A 27435-nucleotide genomic window follows, 5' to 3' on the forward strand; every position below is an offset into this window, starting at 1 on the left:
GATAAAGGTCAAGTATGAGATAGTCCCGTGTACCATTCCAAAGATTCCATATGTTTCTATTGCCAAGAGAAGGGGCATTGGTTGCGAAGCTGTCGTATCTACCTGAAGGACCACAAGGATGGTAAAGTCAGAGTGTATGACTCTGCTTCAGGAAAGTACACTATCTAACTCTATTAAGTTCCTATGAAAGGAAGCTTAAAAGAAGAGTATGTTGAGTCTGATCGCGAAGAGATGGATTTCGATCGCATGGTTTGATGATCAGACTTGTGATCTGCTGCTTAATAATTATGATAGATTGCTTAACAATAGATAACAACATATTTTCACTTGTATTTTCATTGTAAGGATAAGTTTTCTACAATTTTTATAAATAAAGAAAAATTTTGAAATTTATCTTATTTTAAAAATTTCCTTACAATGGCATTTGTGAAAAATTGTTGCTTATATGTTTCCATTGATAGCAATATTGGAATATGAATTTGATTCTTTCGTTTGTGGTAGTGTCAAAATTTACCAAGTAAGGAAAGATTCTCATCACCCAAGTTTCAATTGGATAGAAACTTGGAATTATGCAACTTGTATTTATGATGAATGAGAATTTTCATCTTTGGTAAATTAAGACTAATTCCTTGTTCACATGTATATGTGAGTCAAGTGAAGGACTAGGGGATCGGGTACACTTGGTTGTGCGCTGGTCAGGTCCACCACAAAGAACAATAAGACTATTCGTTATGGTTTACTAAAGTTTAGTAAATATGGTTATACTTACAAGATTAAGTGTAATTCTGAATCGTTGGAAAAGTTTCAATGTGTAGCAGAACGAATAAGAAGAATCAAATTAGGCAGAAAGATAAAAGTTTCTCCAATCTGAAGAGATAGGAGAGTACTTGCGTATCTTGTTTTAGGATTATCTTAAAGATTATGGAAAGCCATATCACAATTGATCCTCTAAGGACATCTTGGTGCATTTGTTTGGCTAAGAAGAGGAATCATGAATTATTGAAAAGGTTAAATCAAGAAGATGAGTCATACTTCGTCTCAAAACAAGTCTTAGAGTCATACTCCAAGATTGTGCCTTGAGTGACATAATCTTAAGAAAGGTTTAAAACACTTATCAAATGTAGAGTAAAAGTTTTTTACTCTTGTACATTTGAAATTGGTAAGTTGTGATGTTTTGGATAAAACAAAAACCAACTAAGGCGAATTGTGTGAAGTGTTTGTCTTGATAAGAATCCGCACTAACTCTTGAATATTTGTTTTGTCAAGGAATGGTTCTTGACAGAGAATCTTATATGTCAAGAGGTCAGTAGGAGTCTTAAAGATCTTGAAAGTTTCAAGAGCTAATCAAGAGTAAACCTATTGTTAAACACTAGCACACGACTTGAGGTTTGTAACCTATCGTGTTGACATATTCTTATTTCTGTGCCCATTCCAGTTAAATTTGAATATGTATGTGAGTTCTATGAGTACTCAATTGTTTGCATGACAGTCTGGAAGCAATGGTAGGCCCTTGCGCTGCCAAGTGGCAAGAAATTAAGATTGAACTAGTTCAATCCATATGAGTTTGGATTTGTCACTAACCTTGTCTTTTGATTATGGTTTGACAAATTCACATGGATAGGAACACATACACCATAAAATATAAGTGTCATAAGGTTTCTCTCCGATTCATGAAAATGATGGTGAGGAAACGCTTTCACTAAGTAGATTTTAAGGAGATAGCAGTTGTGATATTTGTATTCTCAAATTTGATTATGATTGCGGCATACCTTTTCATAATTCGAATTGTGAGGAATGACAAAAATTATAAACACTTGAGACTTATTGCTGTAAGTTCTTAAATTTTTTAGACACGCATGTGAGCTATCTAAGGAAAGGTGTATGAGTTTGAGAAGCCTAGATAAAGTCTTATCAAAGCATCTCGTATCAGAAATCTGAACTTTGGTAATGAAAGTCAATAAGTATTGATTTCTAGAAGTCCAACTGATTTCTGGGTACATGTCATAGCTAGTGGGAGCATAAGTGTTATGCTAGTAAAGTAATTATTATGCTAGTGGAAGCATAATCAATTATGGTAAGTGTTGCAAGTTAGCAATGTTAATTATAGAAAACAAAGGTTTCAATTCGCCAAGTTGCAGGGTTTGAAAAGTTGTTTTGCTATAATTAAGGGAGAGGAATTCATACTTCATTTCAATTTTAAAAGCTTAGATTGAGATTTTAATTAAATTTAGTCAAGTATATATATGAATGTTCTGTTGGAATGCTTCAACATAAGGAAATTCTATATATGAAAATATTATTTGCGTTCTAAAATTCGATTATGATTACGGCATCGCTTTTCATAATTCAAATTATGAGAACATGGCAAATAGAAATATAAATATTATAGCAAAAGACTAGTCTAGTATCATGCTTTATGTGAGACATCATGAATCGTGTCCCATATGCTTCAGATATAGGATCGATTACATGTGCTATAATATTCATCCGTTCTAAATTTTCCAAATGCCTAGGGCAGTAAGAGGGAAAAAGGTCTAGAACCGGATATGACTAAAATGGTTAAGGAATTATCGAGGACAATCTGAGGTTTACCAAAGATTGGTTGCTCATGGACAGTTAGAAGTATATTTTAAAATTTTGGAAAGGACCATATTAACATACTCTGAGAAGAGGTAACTCTTGTTCAGAAGTGATAGTCAAAATGGGAATATGAAAATGTTTCCATAAGTGGAAGTTATTCTTTAAATCTGTGAAAGATTAGAAAACTTAATGCAAGAAGGATGTTCAAAGGAATGTACTTTGAATTTGAGACTTCGCTTCCATGGAATTGTCTTGCAACAATCTCCAAAGGAATACTTTGTAATATCGTTGGTCAAGTCTCTGTGACTTTTGGTACCTAGACATTACAAAGGACTCATTGCATGATAGTTTAAAATCTAACACATTTTGGGAGTGACAAGAATTTAGAATTCTTACACTGGTGATAAAGATTTGGAATTCTGAAATGAGTTTCATTAAAGATGTGTTCAATTGATCTATTTCACAAAGTAAGGACCATAGAAAAACATATTGTGCATTCTTGGAGCAGGGCATAACTATTGTTTAGACAAACATAGTGTGCATGCTTGGAGCATGGCATAGCTATTGTTTTAATTCAAGTATTAAGTTGATTATTCGAAACATTATACAATGAATAATGAGTAATCAATATGACTCAAAAGTTTTTGGGCCATATAAGATTAGTATTATTCTTGTGTTTCACTTTGCATGTTTTGACTTCCCGAATAACTAGGTTATTCAAACCATCCACAGTCGATCATACTTTGGAAGTAGGTATTGAGGCAAGACTGTCATGAATGGGTCTGTAGTTTGTCTAGGACATAGTTGCAGTGTTCATGAGTGCTCATGCAATAAGATTCAAGTATTGGATTAAACCCACGCTCATTTGTATCACTTCTTGGATTTTATCACGAGTAATCATGAGACGATAATATCTTATATTCTTAAAACCAAGACGTGTGAGTTGTAGTTACAAGTCGGTTGCACATTGACATATGTAAACGCACCAGTAACTTGGTGTTATAAAACATATTGTTGTGTGTGATTTGATGTGTAAACACAAGCAAGCATTTGAGTCGAAGTTTATCCATTCCTTTTACCCTTGGAGGGATAAAAGTGATATCTGTGGGCCCCTCGATGATTTAGTGATGACAAACCTAAGTGCTCGGCTGAGCCTGGATTGATTTGATTTGTTCAATTAGTCGGTCGTCATAAATCAGAAATCGGTAAACAACAGATGGACAGAGAGAATGATCCTAATCCATGCCTTGTAGAATGGAGGAATATATGATCCCTTATCTAATGGACGCGTCATTGACTAGATCAGACTTCGACAACGACTTTTAAGAGCTACGATTGCTAGTAGGGTTGTGGAGTCGTACTTGCAATAATAGTTATTAGACTTATCCAAGTGGGAGACTGTTGGATTAGGTGTCTAAGCCCATAACTATAATTGGTATGTACTTGACCCGAGAGTAGCATGGTCCATTTGGGTTGCATATCATCAGGACAATTTGTTAGGATGGACTTTTGAGAAGAGGTTATTTATGATTTATTAATATATTATAAGTTCTAATATATTAATATGAAATCAAATGATTTAATTAGTATTGATCAAGAATTGGTTTGGAATTAATTTAGTGATCAAAAGAGACTAATTAAATCAATGGGGATTAATTGTGTAAATTAGTTATATTTATATGTTGGGCTTATGATCCATGTTGGACTAAGTTTATGTATGGATACATAAAGAGTTGGGCCACATGAACCATGGATCATAAACCCATGGGTATGGATTAGGGTTAACCCATGACCCTTAGAATCCCACATATAAATATGTGACTCCATAGCCAAAATCGTACACTACTAGTTCTTGGAGTTCATGGACGCTTTTGGGTTCAAGATTCTCTCTCAAAATGTCATCCTTTGTCCTAGATGTGTTGTGATTCCATTTAAGGCATTCACACTATTGGTGCTAAGTTCTTAAAGGCCAAATACATCAAGGGCAACAAGCTACAACAAAAGGTATGTTATCTAACTTGTTTTATTACCCAAGTATCAAAGTTTTGTATGCTAGTTAGGGTAATACCTTGGAAAATGAAAGTTTGCATGTATAATAGACAAAAAAAAATAGATCCAAGGTATTTAGGGTTGTATGTACACCTTAGGAGTGTTAGAATGCTCAAATCCCATCAAACCATACATAACGCTGGACCCTATAGACTTTCGAATACCTGATCCTACCCTAAGCCCTTCATCAAACAAGAACAGGAAATAAGGCCAAACCAAACATTCTCAGGCTATTAGATCTTAATTATGTACGACCGTTATGCATACACTAAGCAACTACAGTAATGATGTCAATTTCATATAAGGAAAGACCCTAGGCTATCAGGCATCATATAATCAGGCAATTCTATCATGCAATTCCTGAAGATCCCCAGCCTAGTACTAGCATGTTGTTCTAACATATCACATAATCAAATAATCTGTAAGGTATTTTGGGGTCTATCCGCGAGCTCCGGCTGATCGTACACTTTCATCCTCCTTTATTATTTTGAAAACATTTTAAGAAAATCGTTTTAAAATCTTGTCCTCAGTTTGAGACTGGAGACACGCGAGTGTTTCCTCCAATTCACTCAAAACAAGGCTCCGATACCAACTTGTAACATATCACAAAAATCATGCCAAATTTAAACTTTTTAAAACAACTCAAAACCTATGATTATTACAAAATTTGTTTTCAAAATAGTATAATGTCAGAGTATCCCAGAATCAAATCACAAAATCATGAAATATGAGGAGCTGTACGATCACGCCTTCGCTTTCCCGCGATCATCAGAAGTACCTGAAACAATAATCGATAAATGTAAGCTCGAAGGCCTAGTGAGTTACCCCCAAAATACCAACGCCATAAAACATATCAATAACATATAAACAAACAACATGCAATATGAGCCTTCATCTTGCCTGGACCGCCTCATAGGCCTTCAGCCTATCTAGAGCGCTCTCCGAGCCTTGGGCACGTCTGGACCGCCTCGCAGGGCCTACAGCCTATCCGGACCGCTCGTCGGGCCTTCGGTCTGACTAACATGCCCTCCTGGACCCGTCGTCTATCCGGACTGCCATGGGTATGTTGGCCTTCAGCACAAAGCAGGACCGCCTCAACCCAACCCCTAATCAAGTAAACATGTGCACATAATATCATACGCTAGCATATATAACAGTCAAACCGATCTAACAGATCATCAATCATAGCAACATCCTATTACCAGGATACAGACCTAACCGATCACTAACATAGCATCATCCTATATACCGGGATACCGACCTAACCAGGTCACTAACATAGCATCATCCTATATACAAGGATACCGACCTAACCAAGTCACTGAGCATATCACCATCCTAACTACCAGGATGTAAATCAATAAGCATATCATGCAATAAACCTGGATACAAATCCGATAAGGGCCGGCATTGGTGCCTTAGACCCTGTTGATATAGTAAGGAGAACTCACCTCGCAAGTAGCTCGAAGTGATAAAGTCAAACTCCTCCAAATGCAGCTCCAAGTCCAACACCTACAACCACCGGTGATCCTTTTCCATAAATTCCTAATTACCAAAAACGCCCTCAGAAGTCAAACAGGTCAACCCTTGCTCCAAGTCAAAGTCAAAGGTCAAGGTCAACAGTCCATGATGACCCGACTCGTCGAGTGCAATATACTGACTCGTCGAGTTCCTCCAGAACTTACAGAGTCATAAAACCCTAGTCGACTCGCCGAGTTTCCAGGCAACTCGTTGAGTTCAAGCATGTCCAAAAGTCGGGAAAACTCCAACTGACCCGTCGAGTCGTCTCACTGACTCACCGAGTCCATGCAGAAACCATCCTCAGGCAATCTTCATCCGACTCGTCGAGTTGACCATGCAACTCGTCGAGTCCCTTCAGTCCATTACCCATTCAGATGATTTTAAGCCACCCCAAAGCTCCAAATTATAGATATAGCTTCCCAAGGCATAGATTCCACGTAAAGTTGCAAACTTTACGTGCATGCAAGGTCTTAAAGGCTTAGAACCACCAATACCAAGTCTAGAATGAGATTTATGATAAGATAAGATGTCCATATGAATTAAAGCTGAGAGCTTTATGCATTTGGGGCCTGTAGAAGTCCAGATCTGAAGCCTTGTTCTTGTGACAAGCTCAAACCCAATGTGGCTCCTTTAAACCCTAAGTGTCCAAAGAATAGATCTAAGTATGAAAGGGTCAAGGTACAAGCTGTTTACCTCATGGTAGCTCCCAAAACGATGTAGATGGCAGATCCACTTCCTCTTCTTCAATCCAAGCCTCTAAATCTTTGAGTGTTCTTAATGAAGGCACTAAAACACACTTTAGCTCCTCAAACTCTCAAGAATGGAGTCTAGATCGATTAGGGTTTCCTTTTAGCCGTCAATAAGTGATAAGGGGGCTAAAGGAAGGGACTTAAGGTCCTTTAAATAGGGTGCAAACCCTGAAATTAGGGTTTTCTCATTCCAGCTCCAACTCGTCGAGTCGGGTCTTCCAACTCGTCGAGTTGGTCACTTAATTCCCGCGGTCAAACCGGTCCCTACTCGATGAGTTAGGCAATCCAACTCGTCGAATAGATCTTACAAAATGAACATAAACTTGTAAAGCTTTTACCTGGGAGTGGGGGATCTTACATTTTTCCATCTTGAATTTGCCAGGCGTTGATGGGATATTATCAAGATAAGATGATTTCATAATTTCCAAGGAAATCTTGAAATGGAACACACCCAACTTTTTTTTTTCCTAATTCCAAACTAGGTTAGATTTGATTTTCTTGGAATGTGACCAGAGTATGAATAAACCTCAAATAATATGTGTGTGCGTGTGTGTGTGTGTGTGTGTGAGAGAGAGAGAGAGAGAGAGAGAGAAAGACCCTTCTTATTTTTTTAATTTTTAAAATAAACAAATAAGTTTTAAAAAATGAAAGAAAAATGGAAAATAAATACCTCAAGGGTATTATAGTCATTTCAATATTCGGAGGGACTAAATACACAACGAAACTTGATCAAAAGAACCATCAATCCAAAAAAGTCGGAGTTTGGACCAAAACCCAGAAAAAATGCATACCATGGAGCATTTTTGCAGTTTTTAATGTGAACCAAATCCACATAGAAACATGGTCAAAAAGACCACCAAGCAAAAAAAATTAGGATTTAGACTAAAACTCTAAAAAAAATAAATACAACATGAACCATTTTTGTAGTTTTGTCCATAAAGAAATTTAAACTTTTCATATCTATAATCTTAAAAGGAATAAGGAAACAAAAAAGGACTTTCCCCTACAATTTTTATTCCTCCCCAAAACGAGTTGCTTTCCCAAACACTACCCCCTCCATCCAGTCCTCCTCACCACCAGCGATGCAGTTGACTTAACATTTTCATTCTCCACCACTCAAGTCATCTCTCTCCACCCACTCTTGATTTCTCAGTCGTCGATGATCACCTCGTAAGTTTCCCATTCTTTTCTCTGTCTCACTCAATTAATTCTCATCGCTTAGTTATCCAGATGCATTCCAAACTTGCAAAATTTTAATGGTAGGCGGACAAACACATAATTCAGTTTTTACCTGTTAATGGGAGAAAATGCATAAAACTCGATAATTTTCCATACTTTTAAGTAGACCCTTTGGTACTTACACAAATGACTCATTTGGTTTTGCGTCAAATAATCTCCTGATTTCATCACAGTATTCATGATATGTATTTCTATTTGATCTTGCACCCGATTACTGTTGGAGAAAATTGAAAAAAAAATCTTTTAATTCTGCTAGATACATAATCAGTTCTTCTTCATATGCTATGATCTAGCTGTTTCTACAAGTGAAATTGTTATAACTGTATATCTCAGCTTAACATATGCAAATCATCTAAAGTCTAAATGATGTATGAATATTACATGATATCATCATTATATCATTGAAGTTGTGAATATACATATATATACACACACACACATGCATATCATTTTCATCGAGAAGTGAAATTGATATGCTATGATCTTTTAATTCTGCTAGATACATAATCAGTTCTTCTTCATATGCTATGATCTAGCTGTTTCTACAAGTGTAGCTGTTTCTACAAGTGAAATTGTTATAACTGTATATCTCAGCTTAACATATGCAAATCATCTAAAGTCTAAATGATGCATGAATATTACATGATATCATCATTATATCATTGAAGTTGTGAATATACATATATATATATATACACACACACATGCATATCATTTTCATCGAGAAGCCGAACAATAGGCCAGGACTAACAACGTACTAATTTGTGGATACAACATGTCCATTGACTTCCAAGTCTTCCATGACAAACAATTGGTCTTTGTTTATTGCATTATAAATGAACTATTTTCAGTTCTTCATCACTTCATTATAACAACCCATCTTTCCAGTTCAATATTTTTTTTCTTCTATTTGATACTGAGTCAGGGTTGATAATGGGCAATCAGTGGAGTTTGGGGCTCCATTTCATTTTCATAAGTATTTTTTTGTTAGCAACCACATGTACTTGTTTGGGTGTGGGAAATATAAGTGTTGTTTGCTCTAAGGAAGAGCGAGTTGCTCTTCTCAAGTTCAAACAGAGCATCAAAGACGACTCTAAAATGTTGTCATCATGGGTTGGAAATGAGTGTTGCCTGTGGGAAAGAGTCCGTTGTGATGATGATTCTGGAAATGTCAAAAGTCTTGATCTCAGAGGAGACAAGCATTCTGGTGAAGGCTACTACTACTTAGTTGGTGGTGAGGTGAACTCTTATTTGGCTCAGTTGAAGCATCTAACGTATTTGGATTTGAGTGGGAATGATTTTGGAGGAAGCCGGATCCCTAAGTTCATTGGATCCTTGAAGCAACTGAGCTACCTCAATCTCTCTCATGCTGGATTTCAAGGTATTATTCCTCATCACATTGGAAATCTTTCTAATTTGAAGGTTCTTGATCTTAGTTCAAACCAAGGGTCTATGCCAGACGACGAACCACTGGTGGCAAATGATGTGGCATGGACTTTTGGCCTTTTGTCACTCGAGCATCTCGACTTGAGTGATGTAGATCTTAGCAGAGCACAAAATAGGGACATGCTGCTTTACATGATTCCTTCGTTAAAAATTTTAAGTTTATCAGGTTGCAGACTTCCGAGTGTTTTTCTTGGTCTTTTTCTTAATTCGAGTAAAATACTTCCCAATATTAAACACCTCGATCTTGGCTTGAATTCTTTTGAAGGTCCACTTCCTAGATTTTTTCAAAACCTGACATCGCTAGAATTCCTGGATCTTTCAGGCTTTGAGCCAAGTTCGTCATGGAACTTTGCAAACTTGGTAAAGATGATCCCTTCTTTATCAGAGCTGCATTTGTCAAATTGTGGGATCGATAAAACGTTTCTATCTTTTCCCCATCTTAATATCAGTACACTATCTAAGATCCAACACCTGAATCTTAGGTCTAATTCAATTCAAGGTGTATTTCCATCTGTTTTAACCAACATGAGTTCCCTACGAGTCCTTGACCTCACTGGAAACAATCTGAATTCCTGGATTCCTATTATGCCTAACCTTCTAGAGCTTTATCTTTCTGAAAACTCGTTTCATCGGATTGAAGATGTTGGAATCTGGAGACAATGTCACCTTAGACATTTAAGTGTAGCGGAAAATGCAAATAGTATGGAAATGATCGACTCATCAAGAAACGTATCTGAGTGCTCTCAATATGCTTTGGAGGGGTTGGATTTGGAGGGGAGTATCATAAATGGTACAATTCCAGAAGCACTTGGAAGAATGGTGAATTTAAGGTTCATATATCTAAGTAGGAATGGATTGACAGGTTCAATCCCAAAATCACTAGGAAGATTAAGATATTTAGAACTATTATATCTATCTGCTAATGAGTTAACAGGTCCCATTCCGACATTCCTTGGGAAACTTTCTGTAATTGACCTTTCTAGGAATCAATTGCATAGTTTGATTCCAGAATCCTTTGGAAATTTAACAGATTTAAAAGAAATGAATCTAGAATTCAATCAGTTAACAGGCCCCATTCCAGCATCTATAGGAAGGCTTGTTTCGTTACGAGCAATGAAGCTATCTAGAAATTTATTAAATGGGAATATTCCAGTTTCGATTGGGGAACTTGCCAAACTGCAATCTCTAGACATCTCTTACAATTTTCTAGAAGGAGTAGTTTATGAAGCCCATTTTGCTAACCTTTCAATGTTGAATAACTTCGATGCTTCTTTTAACATGAAGTTGACATTCAATGTTTCACGTGAATGGATGCCTCCATTCCAGTTGGTAACTCTTCAACTCGATTCTTGCAATATAGCAAATGGATTTCCACAGTGGCTTCGAAATCAAAGGAAAATTGAGATGCTAGTTTTGTCGAATGCTACAGTTTCAGGACCGCTCCCCACATGGTTGCAGAAGATGCCCATCATTCCTTTCTTAGATCTCTCTCACAACAAACTTATCGGACCTTTGGTGAACCTTCCCAATGGGGGAAATGTTAACTTTTTTGGGCAGGTATTTGCCCGCGGATTGCTTCTACAAAATAACCTTTTCAATGGGTCGATTCCTAGGTCATTGTGCACAAGGACAGATTTGCAATATCTCGATCTTGCTAAAAATAGGTTAACTGGGAAAATTCCCAACTGTTTTGAGAACCTGAGAAACTTGGTTGTCATGAGATTTAACTCAAATCGTCTTCGTGGTGTGATTCCAAGTTCCGTAGCTCTTAATTCTTTAAAGCGGTTAAGACTCAACGGAAATAACTTTATTGGTGAACTTCCTCGAGAATTAGGGAATTTAAGAGATTTAGAAGTCTTAGATGTCGGTGATAATAGATTGTCTGGAAAAATACCCGTTTGGATTGGTGGAAATCTTACATCTTTAATCATTTTGAGGTTGCACAAAAATAACTTCACTGGAAGAATTCCTCGAACTTTATGCAAAACTCCAAAACTTCAAATTTTGGATGTTGCATACAACAACTTAAGAGGAACCATCCCTCATTGCCTAGGGGAGTTGGCTGCCATGGTTAGGAGTGAAATTGAATTTCTTATCGATCCTGATTTTGATGAGAGTCTAATTCAGGTCATGAAAGGTGTTGAGCTTGAATATACAAAAAATTTGGCTTTACTTTTTAACATGGACCTTTCAAGCAATAAACTTGTTGGAGAAATACCAGTCAAGTTAACTGCGCTTTCCATGTTGGTGGGTCTGAATTTGTCAAATAATCATCTCAGTGGGGCAATTCCAAGCAGCATTGGAAACTTGACGGCGTTAAATTCTCTCGATTTATCTAGAAACGAGTTGACTGGGAGGATCCCTCCGAGCATGGCATCTTTGACCTTTTTGAGCCATTTGAATTTGTCACAAAACAACTTGTCCGGGCGAATTCCAACCGGGAATCAACTGCAAACCCTTATTGATCCATCAATATATATGGGGAACAATGATCTATGTGGACCTCCATTGTCAAAGGGTTGCTCAAATCCGGAAGACCCAACAACAACAACAACAACAACAAGCAAGAAGAAATACGAAGCAGCTGATGAGCCTATGAAGATATGGTTTTACGTGAACATAATGAGTGGCTTTGGAACAGGGTTTTGGGGTGTTATTGGAGTATTGTTGTTCAAGAAGCATTGGATACAGAAGCTTTTCATGTTTGTTGAGGATACCATGGAGAAGATATACGTTGCCTTCGTGGTTATAGTTGCCAAGATGAAGACATGAAGAGAAGCCGCATCCTCTCGAATGCAAGTAGTGTAGTTTGTGAATGTGTATCACCAATGATTTTTCTTTTTGCCTTTTCATATGTAGTATTATTGTCCTTATCATTTATACATATTTTGATTTCATATTTGCATGAGAATTTGTAACATGGTGTTGTTTAAGCTGTCAAATTGGACTTATTTTTGTGTTAAGTTTTATCTCTAACGAGTCAAGTAAATAATTTTAGCTAAAGGGAACACGTCAAAATAGGTCGAAAGTTACCTAAACTGTAGCTGCATACAATCTCTTTAATCATTTTATCAAAACAATTAGATTGTTATTATAGTAACATAGTTTTTGAATCATATTGAATAAGTTGATAATCTATTTTACTTTTGAGATGATCGACAGAATCTATTTCCCTCTTCTATTTTTTCCTAATTATATATATACACATGCATATGTGCATTTGTTTTTGTTCTTGACTAGCAATTTTCTGAGGCATTTGTCTCTTCTTTTTACTATCTTAATAAGCTTTTGGAAAGGGTTATTTGTATCAGAAATAACGACTTATAGTGTAATAAGTGGTTGATAAAAAACCCTTTTTGTTAACTGATAAATGTTAATTTTTAAAGAAAAACTTAATTTTGAAAAGTTATGCATTCGAAAAGGTCTCTGCAGATAGGGTTTCTTGTTGAATAGAAGTTTAGGTGGCCTTTGGTTCGCTAGAATCCTTGGGAATTAGACAGAATTGAAATCTAATTTCACCATATACTCATGTTTGGTTCAATATTTGCTAAGGAATTAGATTCCTAAATGAGGTTAACTTTCCATCAAATGAGGAAAAGTCCATTCCATCAAAACTAGGATGGAATTAGATTATAATTCGTGACAGATTACAATTCTGCGAACTAAACGTCACCTTAACAAAAAGAAAGTTTTTTAATTATTATTATAAAAATAATGGTGGAAACATCGATGTTGATTGCATTCATTTCTATTTTCCAAATGATCTCGTTTTCGATGGTTTTATATCTCATATTTGTTTTCCTGTCTTTCTCCGGGAAGAGAAGATGTAATTCTGTGATAGCCTTGTAAAATCTGAACTTCATTTTTCTGTTATACCTTGAAATTATATTATACCCTTTCACTGTATTATGGAGTTTGTGGATGCAAACTAGGTGATTGATATGGAAAGAAATTTAACTTGTTGATTGTAACTAAACTAAAGCTCGAGGTTTACTGCTAAAGAAACAAATTAGTGTTCGCACAATTCTCAACTGGTTGTGTACGTGAACCGTATAGAATGCAAATTAGATTGTAAAAATATTTATCTCAACTATGTAAGACAGGTTGTCAATCTCCAGTGTGTGAAAAATACGTGAATGCACTGTGTGTGCGTGTATTTGCTCCACATCGTTAGGCTGCTTGCAAGCTCTATTATGGCACCCGGCTGGAAACTCCCAAAAGTAGGAAACAAAAAGAAATTGTCCACGAGAATTTGAGATTTCAGTCCAACTTATGGTTTTGTTACCAATCAGTCCTTACCTTTGATGTTGTTATGGTTTGGGTTCTTACCTTTATGAGATCCATTCTATTCTATCTCTTCTAACTAAAAGAATCAGAAATTTGCCAGTTGTCATTTTTTTTAAAACCCATCTTTGCCACATGGCATGTTGTAGTTCTACATGTATTTTGCTTTCCCGCTTATTTTGAATCTCCATTTATAATTAATCGTATCCCAACAAATCAGCAAAACATTCTTTCATTCCTATTGTACCTAATAAAATCATGAAATATGATCCATTCCAATTTTAAATTTTGATGGTAGCCTTCCTACGAAATCAACAAACATTCCATGAAAACTGATCCCCCAATCACGACTGTATCTTTGGAAATCAAATCACCATTAATCCGTCGTTTCATTATTCAAAAAATAAACACAGAAGATCATCAGTCTCCATTACTCGAATGCTCACATTAATCTGATGAGGAATGCCACAAGCTCACACATACGCATTCATCTGACAAGGAATCCCACGAGCTCACAGACACAGAACATAACATAACAGAACAGAACAGAACAGGTATGTTATCTTCTTCCGCAGACTATTTTGGGATTTCCTATTTTATTGGAATTTGATCATATACTGACAATCGGTTTTCTAATATGGATTATATGGACGGTGATTGCTCATATAATTGTTGGAGAAAGCAACATGAAGATAGGAGGAAGAAAGGAGATTTGCTTTATACAAAAGACTACAAGAAAAATACCCTTTAATGACACGTGAACAATGACACGCACTAATTTACAATACACATTTTTTGTGTGTCCTAAAAATATTGTCAACCTTCCAAATTTTGAAGGATAGAGGACACACATTTGTGCGTGCCTTAAAATTATTGTCCCACAAAAAAAATTACAAACACGGAGGGCGCTTATTTTAAATGTGCGTCCTCTGTGAATGTCGCTTTATAAATTTTTACTCAAAACGCGCGTTCTTAAAGGAAATGATCAATCCTCTAAAATTCTAATTTTGAAATACCCCGCTTCAAGATATCCCTTCATTCTCTTCTTCCCTTCTCTCCACAAACCCTAATCACGATACCATCTCTGCTTCAAGGCATGTACATGATCTTATATTTCTCCACCGCCTTCAACATGTTCTCGAAATCAAATCTCTCCATGAGAACCAGTGTCTCGCCAACCGATGCCGTCCTGATCAACGTAAAGACTCCGACTGTGACGTCGGCTCACCTCACCTCGCCGGCGATTGCGACTCCTCGAAGATTTAGGGTTGTGCTCGGTGTTGTGCTCGGTGATTCTCAACGAAAGTGTCACACCCCCAAACCGGAACGGCGGAAACGTTCGGGGGCGAATGACGTCATGTTTAGTATAACAACACATGCATCATAGTAATCAAAGTAACAAACAACCATTGCATTAATATTTAAGTGTTTACAAAGTATGTGATGCACATAAGATTGACTCCAAAGGTAAATAACAAAACAAGACATAAAGCTACTATGCTCCATCTTCTGAATCCTAGAACGCGTACATGTCTACTAGTTTCCTGAGAATACAAGTTATTTTGAAAGAGTAGATCAGCATTTACGCTGGTGAATTCATTAGTATTTAAGTGATGGAAGTAAGTTGTAAGTTCTTTTTTAGAAAAGTTCGCCTGTTCCTCCAGAAAATCCTATATTTTCTGATATGATGAATGAAAGTAAAAATGACTCTACAATTCCTTCTATGAGTACTAAATGGATACAAGTTATATACAATTTAGAGTAAACAGACCATCGATTGTGTGAATCTGCCCTAAGCCCACAACCAAACAAGGAACAGGGAATGAGTCGAAAGTCACACATCTCATTGTTTGTTAGATCTTCACTGTATATAACCCTGGTGTATTCATTTGATACTTATGGACTAAACTGTAATAGTTCTTTATATTTGATGAAAACATTCTTTAAGAAAATCATATATTTCCTTTAGTAAAAATGGTAACCACAATACTTCATTCTATAATCACTTAGTTTATACAAGCTATATATAATCTAATATCGAACGGATAGTTAATTGTGTGAATCTGCCCTAAGCCCACAACCAAACAAGGAATAGGAAGTAAGGCGGAAAGCACACATTCAAATGCCTATTGGATATTAATTATATATAACCTTGATGTATAAACTAAGGTATTATAGAATTAACCACTAAAGGTCCTTTAAGTTATACTGGCTTAATAAAATGAATTAAACCCTTTTACTGATAAGTTTCTACTTTAGCCTACTAAATGTTCTATCTGAAAAGTATGTTTTGGTACTAGAAAACGGTATATTGAATTTGTATACTATGACCTGACCCATACCTGGTACTCTGTCACACCCCCAGCCGTCGGCGGAAACACCGGGTGGTGTAACGTTGTTGGGTCAAAATTATGGTTTATACTTTACTTTTCTAGGAAAATGTATTTTTCAGTGTTTACGGTTTCGTTTACGGTCAGGTGGGTGTTTACGGCCGTAAACAGGTTTACGGTCGTAAACCCATTTACGGCCCATGTTCCCCATATTCATATAAATAGATGTTAGGTGGGTGAGGAGTGCATTAGTGGAGGGGAGCTTAAGTGTGTGTATTCTAAGGTGTGAGAGAAAGAAGAGAGAAGAGCTAGCGTGTGAACTATGTGTATGGAGCATCATTCGATTCACTGAATACATCATAGATTCAAGTTATTATTCTTCTTCTTCTCTTCTGTTTTGATCTGGCATCATCCAATTGATTGGGATTCCGCACCATCAATTGGATCTGATTGATACACAAGCAGATTTGGGGACTTACAATTGGTATCAGAGCTTGGATTGTATCAATAAATTTTGTCAGATATGGAGCTTATTTGATCTTACTTTTGAAGGATTCCTACGTTTTTGGATAGATCTTGGCAAAATAAGGGGGGGTTTGTTCTTCGCGTTTTTGATAAAAACGAGTTCTGGATCGAGTTTTGGAGCAAAAATGGTGAAAAACGTCGTTTTTTTCGCGATCTGAAACTGTGTTTACGTTCCGCGGAGTTTACGGCCTCGGTTTGCGGTCAATCTCGCACGTATACGGTTCGGTGTACGGTCAGCCTCGCATGTTTACGGTCAGCGTTTCCGGTTCGCACCTCGTTCTCGGTTTTTGGTTCGGCCTCGGTCAGCAGCGGTAGTCGTCCTCGCACCTGTTCAGCAACCTTCGTCCTCGCATAAGCTTCATATAAAAAAAGAAAGGGGAAATTGGGGCTGCCGTGTTTCGAACCCGGGTCTCCAGTTTCAGCAAACGCGCCTCTTATCAATTGATCTACCAAGGAACTCCTTAAACATCTCACTCCTTTTAAACTTATTGTCTTCGCATCAGAAAATAAATCAAAATAAATTCGAGGGTTGCAAGTTTCGAACCCGGGTCTCCTCCAAACTCAACAAGGCGTCGACAGTTGAAGCAGCTTGCATCACGTTCCTATACTTCGAAATTTAATTCAAAAACAGTCCTTCTCGGTTCCCATTTTCACAAATTTTACATTTTTAACCCAAAAATCAATTTCCTTTATTTTCAAAATCCATTTTCAACCAAAAATTTTAGTTTTTAATTTTTATTTTTTATTTTTGCCTTTTGACCTTAAATTTTGACTTTGACTTTTCAAGTTTGGCATTTGACTTTAAACTTTGACTTTTTCGTTTAACTTTCAATTTTTCAAATTTAGTTTTTCGGTTTGACTTTTAAGTTTGACTTTTCAAGTTTGATTTTTAAGTTTGAATTTCTAAATTTGAATTTTAAGGTTGACTTTCTCGGTTTTTAAGTCAAAGGGCAATTCAAATAATAATAAAAAAATAAAAAAATAAAATAAAATAATATGAGTTCCTCAAACATCCCGGTCAATGAAGTTTCATGTACTCCATCTTGTGAAACTACTATTAAATTTCTCCAAGATCAAATCGATTTTTTAAAAAGAGAAAATGAAGACCTCAAATACGAAGACTATACCCTTAGGAAAGGTCAGAAACCTCTGAAAGCTCAATTAGAGACCAAAACTAAGGATTTCCGAAAACTGCAAGAAGATTACAGCAACAAGTGTGAAAATTACGATCACATTAAGAAAAAACTTGTTGTTGTAACTGTCAAACTTGATGCATTGAAAGCTAAATATAATGATGCTGAATTTACATTTAAGAAATTCGATGTATCAAGTGAGGTAGTTGCGTCCATGATGGAACATAGTATGAAATTTAAGGATAACCAGCAAAAGGGTCTAGGTTATGAGGGTGTCCCTCCTCCCTTCAATCATAACTACACTGCCAAACCTTTGACTCAGGAAGAGATTGACCGAGAACCATTTATGGTATACGGTAAACCAACTGCTAAACAGCCAACTGAGGGTGTTGAGGTGACGAATACCGATGCATCTACTTCATGTGCAGGTAAAGTAGCGGAAGATGAGATCAAGGAGAATACCACTGAACAAACTAATGACTCCTTGAACTCTGAATCTGTTGCTTCGAACTCAGTTGCTTCTAATCAACCTGCTGTTGAGGAATACATGCCACCAAAACAAGCAAAACCGACGGCCTGTTGCAACTGTGCGTGTGGGAAAAGCAAGAGACAAGGCAAAGATACGCCACCACGGGTAGGAAGAAACAACTTCCCAGTGAAGAAAAAGACATGTTTTCACTGTGGAACACCTGGTCACATTGCCAGAAACTGTCCAAATCGCGCATATGTTCCCTACTATGCACAAGGCTGGAAGAATGCGCAAAGTGGGAGATTCTACAAAAGAAATCATTCGAAGTCACAATCGCGCAGTGGTGACTGGAATGCGCAGGAGGGCAAGAATCAAACTCCAAAGGCTAAGAATCAAAATCCCAAAGTCAAGAAGGGTATGCCGACCAAAAAGGCCAATTCAAGAGATGCTCCAGTGAAAATAAAATCAAAGCCATCTCGAAGATCATATTCAAATTCAAAAGCAAGTACCGAGGCACCCATCCGATCGAAAAAGAAATGGGTTAAACCCAACTACAGATGGATACCAAAGGTTCAATCTCCCAAATCTTCTAACGATTCTAATATTTCGTCATCTTCTGTTTGTGATAAGCAGGATATGTCATGGGAGAGGGTACCTTGCAAATATGACAAAGGTCGACCCAGTTTCAAAATGGACTGGGTTCCAAAGACCAACTGATCTCGCTCTATGTCGGAACAGCTATGGAGGCATATCATCAGACTTCGGTTTGTTGATAGTGGTTGTTCCAGGCACATGATAGGAGGCATCTCTTAACTGTGCAACACTCAGAACTTTGTTTGAGAGTATGTGTCCTTTGCGGGAAGGGAGGAAGGAGAGGATCATACATTGGGTTTGTGCTTAACGACGTGAAGAATTTTCGGATCTGTTCTGAGATTATGCGTGCTGTTCTCAGACCTTCTGGATGCAAATTCAATCGGTGAATTACGGTTTGAGTCTTCTTCTCGATACTTCTGAATTTTATCTTAAACTGATTCATTTTGAAGACAATTTTTTTATTTTCCTATAGTTCTTCGTTAGTAGGTATTATTGGGAAGTGATATTAACTAAATGATAACAGGCAATCTGAATCTGTGTAAGGTACCAAAGCTGAATTGTCTAGGCTCTGTGTTCGATGTGCTGGTAGGCACGAAAGATTTTTATGGACTTGACTAGGCTCAGATGAACTTAAGGAATCTAGAGACTTGACAAATCTTGACCTAGATAGATCCGTTTAGCCTGACAATACGACGCTCGGATAGGTTGAGCAGGGAGATATACATGAGAATCCACCAGTCACATTAAAGGAACCCGTATCTAGAATCGTGGTTTAACTTTTCCTCGATGTATGGACTTTGTCCTTAATTCCGGTATTGACGGGGCGACCGGGGAATTCCGATAAATTAGGTCTGTAGAAGGTTATTTTCTTTCTTTCTGTCTGTTAGTCATATGTTGCCTCCTTTGCGTGATTGAAATACTTCCGACCTGGACTACAACATAGGCAATTCTATCTCTCTGCATCTTCTATCTATGTAATTATTTCTGTCTGTTAGCCATATGTTGTCTCCTTTGCGTGATCGAAAGATTCGACCTGGTACACAGCATATGCACCATTCTACTTCTCAATCTCTCTAAAACTCTAGTTAGTCATATGTTTCACCCTCTGCGTGATTGGAAGAGATCCGACTTGGATGTACATCATATGCATTCTAAATATATCTTCTCCCATAATAATTGTCTGTTCATCTAAGGTAAGGAGTATTCTGGAAGTCCCTGATTATTAGGGTATATCAGGAAGCGGGAAACATGTTCTAGTAGTACATTTAAAATTGAACATTTATAGATTGTCTGTAGATCTCGTTGCTCAATTTAGGTGGACAACAATATCCTTGGTCGTCGTCAGCTGAATGGTCCTTAGGAATTTTATCTAGGAACATAGGGTCACAATGTCTTGTCACTTGTAGTATGTCCTAAATTTCTCACAATTTTTCATGTTTCAGTGGACCACAATACTGGTGATTGGCCAGATCTATTCATGAAGGGGGAGGTACCGATAAACGGATTGAGGATGTCTAAAAACCTTGATCCCAAATCACTCTTAATGTTAGTTATTATTTTTGTTTTTGTTAAATTTGTTCATAGTTTTCCTTTATGCACAAATTTAGGGGGAGAATTAAAAATTTCAAAAATCAAACAAAAATTCAAAAAATTCAAAAATCAAACAAAATTCAAAAAAATTCAAAAATCAAACAAAATTCAGAAAATTCAAAAATCAAACAAAAATCAGAAAATTAAAAAAAATCAAACAAAAAATCAGAAAATTAAAATTCCAAAATAGTGTTACTTTTGTTTTATTTCTTGTTCAGAAAAATCAAAAAAAAATTCAAAAATATTGTGTACTAACTTTGTTTTTAGTTTTGTTTTATTTTTTAGTTTTGTTTTGTCTTGAAAAGTGAATTCAGATTTAGATGAGACTTGTGGAGACTGTATCGAGATTTCCTGAGCCAAGGCTTCATCCGTGATCATCGAAGAATTCTCATTCGAAGGAACAAGAAATGAAGATTATTCTTTCAACATTCAATTTGTCAACCCCAGAAGCAAGGTGAAGCTGACTTGAAGATTATGTGACAGATTGCATTGAAGCCTCCTCAATCAATTTGTTGTTATTCTTGTGCCTGCTGAAGTGATCCAGAAGATTTGATCTCTCTGTTATTCTCTCTGAAGATTCTCAAGCTGAAAGCGTTAATTTTCAAGAATCTTTTCAAGAAGCCACCTCACCCAACGCGCGTTCAATGTCAAATTCTGAAGAAAAACCCAACTGCTCAAGATGAAGTCATTTATTGAAGATTCATCAAGTTCATCTTGAAGCTGTGAAGAAATCGAAGATAAACGCTGAAGCCAAGCTCCAAATGAAGACTAACAATAATAGTCAGCTACTTTTTAGGGGGAGCTTGTTGAGTCAATTAGAAAAGAAAGCAATAAACCAAGGGGGAGATTGTTGGGTCAAAATTATGGTTTATACTTTACTTTTCTAGGAAAATGTATTTTTCAGTGTTTACGGTTTCGTTTACGGTCAGGTGGGTGTTTACGGCCGTAAACAGGTTTACAGTCGTAAACCCATTTTGGGCCCATGTTCCCCATATTCATATAAATAGATGTTAGGTGGGTGAGGAGTGCATTAGTGGAGGGGAGCTTAAGTGTGTGTATTCTAAGGTGTGAGAGAAAGAAGAGAGAAGAGCTAGTGTGTGAACTATGTGTATGGAGCATCATTCTATTCACTGAATACATCATAGATTCAAGTTATTCTTCTTCTTCTTCTTCTCTTCTATTTTGATCTGACATCATCCAATTGATTAGGATTCCGCACCATCAATTGGATCTGATTGATACACAAGCAGATTTGGGAACCTACAACTTTGATCCCAAATCATAAAATTATTATTAACAGTAGTGAAGGTGAAATTAGTTTAATTTTCAATTTTATTCTGTTTCATTTTTTTTATTATTTTTTTTATTATTATTTTTAGGATGATAAAATTAAATTTTTGTTAGAAATCATTTTATTTTTCATTCTTTTTATTTTTATTTTATTTTAGTTTTATTTTATTAGTCCTCAAAATGTTTTATTTTAAAAAAAAAATTCTTTTGAGTTTTGGGCTTCATGTTTATGAAATCCGGATACAGCCCATGGGTACTGGACTCGGGCATGGGTCTGGTATAAAAGGAAGAGTTCTCCTCCGTAATCCCCTTCTCCTTCATTTTTTCATACTCAACCGTATACTGCTCTTTCTCTCTCTTATCTCTGAAAAACTTTTGTGTTATTTTTGTGAAATTCCTCGTTGTATCTCAAATGTATGATGATTTCGATCCTAGCAAAGCAAATCTCGCATCAAATCGTTGAGTTTTTAGGGTTTAATCATCTAAAAACGAACTGTCGGCGAGTTTACGGTCAGACCAGAGCTTACGGTCCAGCCAAGCTTACGGTCCAAAACGGCTTACGGTCGGCTTACGGTCCAAAACGGCTTACGGTCGGCATAAAGTCCAGACGAGCTTACGGTCCTGAGTTTACGATCCTGAGCTTACAGTCTGAGCTTACGGTCTTGACCATTTTGACCGTAAACTTGTCTTTAACCAATAAAATTTGATTTTTATCATTTCCAAGGCCAATTTAATTTGTTTCAATGAGAAAAACAAAATTTTAACTGTTAAATCAAAGGTTTTCTCACTTGGCTTGGTTTGTGCAGGATAAGATGGCAAGCATGAAGTTCGCAGATAGTCACAATGTGGCTATCATCTTGGCTGACCCTCCTGCTTCTCATGCAGAGTTTAGATCAATGATGCATGGATTAAGGAATTGCTGCTTGGCTACTGCACTCACTGTAAACCCAACCATCTTTCAAGGATTGATAAAAGAATTTTGGAGTTCTGCAAAAGTGATGAAAGGAGATGATGGTGTGATCTCTATTCAAGCCACTGTCAAAAAGTGCAAGGTGATAATTACTGAGCAGTTCATCCGGGATGCTCTCAAGATTGATGATCAATCATCCTTTCCTACTGAGATTGAGGCCAGCCAGATTGAAAGATTTTTGATCAAGATGGGTTATGAAGGCGACTTTCCACCAACAATCAAGAAGCTGCTTCCACCCTATTGGAGGTTTCTGGCTCATGTGTTTGTGAGCTGCATATCTGGGAGAAAGTCAGGATTTGATGAGATTTCCTATCGTAACACTCAAGCCATCATTGCTCTGGCTGCAGGAATTGACTTTAATTTCTCAAGGTTTATATTTGAAGAGATGTTTGCCAATGCCAACGAAAAGGTCAGGGAGAAATTATTGTTGTATCCAAGATTTGTTCAAGCGTTTATTGATGAACAATTTTTGGAGATTATCAAGGCTGGAGACACTCTTGACATGAAGTCCCTTGGACCGAACACAGTAGGTCTTATCAAGTAAAACAGGAAAGGAAAGATCAACTTTCAAGGAAAGTATCCTCTTGAAAAGTTTGGTATGTTCGCTGACTCTGGTGAGGCTTATGAATCTCATGGATCATCAGAGCGTGTCTCATCTGAAGAAAGTGTCATTCCGGAAGATGATGTGATTCCGGTCTCTGATAATGAAGAGAATGTGGTCACTCTTAGTGCTATTGTGGCCTAAGAACATGATTTACAATCTGTGCGGGTTGATAGTGACTACAGTGAAGTAACAATGGAGGTTTTGACTGAAACTGAAGAAGGAGAAGATATTTCTCTTGAAAATATTGATTTATCGGGTTTTGACAAAGATGATATTCCTATGAATTTTGGAGTCAATGATAACCTTTTTCCAAATGATGAACTCGACAATTTTTTTTGACAATATCGATGATGTTGCTCATCATGCAACGGAGATAAGGGAGAAAGAAGATGTTTGAGAGACGACGCCTCCTACTTCCATCCAGATGGCCGATACTTCAATTCCAATGGATACATCATCAGGGATTCCTCCCCTTGATGATGTTGTTCCTACCACTGAGCCTCTCGTGAGTGATCCACTGACGACTCTGACCTCCCAGCCTCCATTGAAAAGAAGAAGACATGATCCAAGGCCGGGAGTGCTCACTCCTGAACAAGCTCAAGAACCTGTGATTCCTCTTTCAATTACTTTTGTCTCTGCATCATCCGTTCCAACACAAGAAGGTCCAAGCTTAATTCATGAAGTTGGCTGTTCATCAGCCGGTCAGAGATCATCTCCTACCAGGCCTTCACACGATGCTGCCTCTGAGAGGCTGGCAATGCATATGGCTCAGCAACTAATTTCAATGCCTTCCTCTCATGGCAAAGGTATATCTTTATAGGAAAGCTACTCTGGAGATGATGATCCGTCTGTTCCGGAGCTTAGAAAAGAAATTGGTGTCCTGAACCAGAAGATTATTGAAAAAGATCTTGTAATCAGCCAGCACGCCACTCGAATAGCTGATCTTGAGGCCAACAATGCTCAGCTTATTATTCAAATTGATGATCTTGAAGCTGATAAATCACTGAAGACAAAGCAAATTTCCGATCTTCAGACTCACTTTGGTCTCCTCACTGCCAGCTACTTTGATCTGAAGAAGAAGTTAGAAGATGAATTTGGAGACAAGTTTAAGTCCTCTGTTGATGAGTCAAGGATACATCTACCTTCTCAAGCTCCTCCTGTTGTGCCACCACCTGTTCAAACATCTCGAATTGTGGATCGTTTTGAAAAGGAACCAGCTCAAGCTCCAAATGTCGTAGCTCTGAAACGTGCCAAATTAGCCAAAGCAGCTGAGAAAAGTCAACTCTTGTTTAAAAGGAGCTCAGATCAAAATGCTCCTGAAGATCAGCCAAAAATCACCGTCACAGACCTTCAAGAAAAACGTTTTAGAGACACATATGGTGATAGGTCAGGAATCGTCTCATGGGGATTTCATGATACGCTAGACATGTGGCTCATGAGACGCAAGAGTGGCAACACAGAATACTATAAAGATTTTCATGATTTCCATTCCTGGACCAGGGTTAATCTTTCAGAATTATCAAAAGCTCCTTTTGCATACTTCACAAAATTCCAAGGCAACACAATTCAAGCTCTTTTTGGAAAATCAAGTGGTAAAGGGTTTTCCTTCAATGAAGACTGCAGAGTCAATCATCAAACTATACCCAAGTGTACTTGATCCCAAAACTAAACTTCCTATTCAAAATGTGATGTGGCCTGCTACCAGTCAAGTAAAACAGATTCCTGTGCTTCAGAATTATCCAGATGGATCATTGACGTCCATGCTCTACTGGGTTTTTGATGAAACTACAGCCTCTGCTGTCATAAAACTTAAAGATGGATGCATTCGATTATATGACAAAAGAGATCTGTTTCAGTTTGGGAGATGAGATATTCATCAGTTGAACCTTCATCAGATCAAGGTTGCAGAAGACATTTTTGAGCCAGCTGCTAAAGAGTATACTTCTATGGTTGCTGATATCATCAACAAAAGGATGTGGAACGGGGCGATGGGAAAATCAGATGTTCTTCTTGTTGACAATCTCTAAGTCAAGCTAGTCCCAAACCAAGGGGGAGATTGAAAGGTCTTATTTTGTGGTTTGGGCTAGGCAACTGAATGTATAGATGTTATAGGGCTTTTGTTTATGTTGATTGGAGTGTTTATGGTCAGAACTGTGTTTACGGTTTATTGTGACCGTAAACCTGTTTATGGTATGCCTGACCGTAATCAGGTTTACGGTCTGTCTTCCTATATATATAGCTTGTCAGAATCTGTCAGGGGATTGTCAGTCAGTTGAGTTTACGGTCATCAAGTTGTACCTGACGTTTTTCAGTTATTAACGTGTGCAAGCTTGATCCTTATTCTTCTTCTACTCATTTCTTACTTTATTTGATTGTTTGATTGATCACTGGTTAAGATCCTTGTATTGAGGACCTTACAAACGTCATTCTTCGTATCACTGTTATCTAACATACACTGAACAGTACTAAAGAAAATACATACCTTTATTGATTATTGAAAGTTACATTATTGTTTCCCTAGTACTTATTACATAATATCCGGCTATGGCATACTTCTTAATGAACAGAAAGGTAATAGTAAAACTTCTCCTGTTCGAATACATACCAGCTTTTCAATTTCCTGAAAACACATGCATTTAAAAATACGTCAACATAAAGTTGGTGAGTCCACATGTTTTGACTCCATATAAAAATAATACATTTTCCAAGTTCAAAAGTATAGTTTTGAAAGTATCATTTTGACTCTCCAACGATTAGTAGATATATTAGGTATAATAGTTTACTTAACAATTAAGTGATATACCTAAACGTTCCATGTACTTAGGGTATAAGTATGGGGAAACTTATACTTAACATTTATACTTGTATAACGACAAAGTATAATGTTTCTAACAATTTGCTACCATGAGCCTATAACCACTGCTTTGACATAATACCTCTGATAAAACCCACTCATGATTTCCATGAGGACAACCCACTCATGATTTCCATGAGGACAACCCACTCATGATTTCCATGAGGAACACCGCACGCTTCATCGACGCTGGAACAAATAACAAATAAAAGGATAGTTCGTCACTCCTTATAGTTGACTGTAGCTAACAATCACAAGTGGGGTGGTCAACCCATATACTAATTATACATGACTTCCTCGCTCACACGAGATTAACAGTTACAGTTCAGATGATTTCCGCTCAGATCCCCAATCTTAGTTGATGAATACAATTACTCATGTAGACTTCAACGGCTTCCTATAGCTCTAACAACAAAAGCATTTTCGTGTCTAAAACCCTATGCTATTAGACTTTGCTTTTAAACATTACTCCTAAGTTCATATTACTTTAGGCAGTATAACAGCTATAACTTGAGGAAAAACCAGATTTTATCATAAAACTAACAACAACATATAACATACCAAGTTTTATCTTGTCATAAAACTAACAATAACTACATATAACATACCAAGTTTTATCTTGACATAAAACCAATAATAACAACATACTTTATAAATTAACATATAGAACTTCCGAATATAACTTCGGAACTATATCGCACACAACATATATATAGAATCCTAAGTATAACTCAAGATCTACATTCGTATAATAATTTGCTAACAAGTTGATAATAGTTGTATATATTCAAAATATTATATTTAAACAACTATATCCTAGTTAATATAACTATATGACGTTGATACTAATATACTATCATATAGACATAATATTAACGTGTATACAATATTTAGCATGCGTTTTCCCCCAAAAATATTAAAAGGTGGGCCGTGAAACTCACCCTAGTAGCATGATTTTATGTAATTTAAGCAGAAACGGTCAGCGGTACGAGGTCGTCGGGGCTTGGGATGCAAGAGGGATTCAACAAATGAGAGAAAGGAAAGAAGTTCAGGTGTAAGAATGGTTGGGGTCGAACTTGCTATTTATAATAAGTTTTTGGAATCTCACATCGTGAGTTTTATAAGACTCACGTCGTGAGTCAAGCATGGTCATCTCGTAGACTTGCCATTTGCGTCCCTAGCTTCGGAAGGTGGCCAGATGAGTCCTC

The 27435-nt window shown here is 37.0% G+C and overlaps 1 protein-coding gene and 1 long non-coding RNA gene across 2 annotated transcripts; both read left to right on the plus strand.

Annotated features, from left to right (window-relative positions):
- The first annotated feature begins 7915 nt into the window (after positions 1–7915).
- Positions 7916–21672, plus strand: LOC145133656 (uncharacterized). The gene is made up of 2 exons (XR_013718673.1): positions 7916–8069; positions 20795–21672. It is a non-coding gene; the product is annotated as an uncharacterized LOC145133656 (long non-coding RNA).
- Positions 8412–12558, plus strand: LOC145133655 (receptor-like protein EIX2). Its single transcript, XM_079068591.1, has one exon. The coding sequence runs from the start codon at positions 9072–9074 to the stop codon at positions 12354–12356; it is 3285 nt and encodes a 1094-aa protein (XP_078924717.1). The 5' UTR covers positions 8412–9071; the 3' UTR covers positions 12357–12558.
- Positions 21673–27435: the final 5763 nt, after the last annotated feature.

The sequence above is a fragment of the Lactuca virosa genome, chromosome 8, assembly GCF_052849685.1.
Source record: "Lactuca virosa cultivar CGN04683 chromosome 8, Lactuca_virosa_CGN04683_v6, whole genome shotgun sequence".
NCBI lineage: Eukaryota > Viridiplantae > Streptophyta > Magnoliopsida > Asterales > Asteraceae > Lactuca > Lactuca virosa.

Bases quoted from the DNA above. Each gene is read 5' to 3' on its own strand.
- LOC145133655 (XM_079068591.1), top strand. From the start codon at position 9,072: ATGGGCAATCAGTGGAGTTTGGGGCTCCATTTCATTTTCATAAGTATT.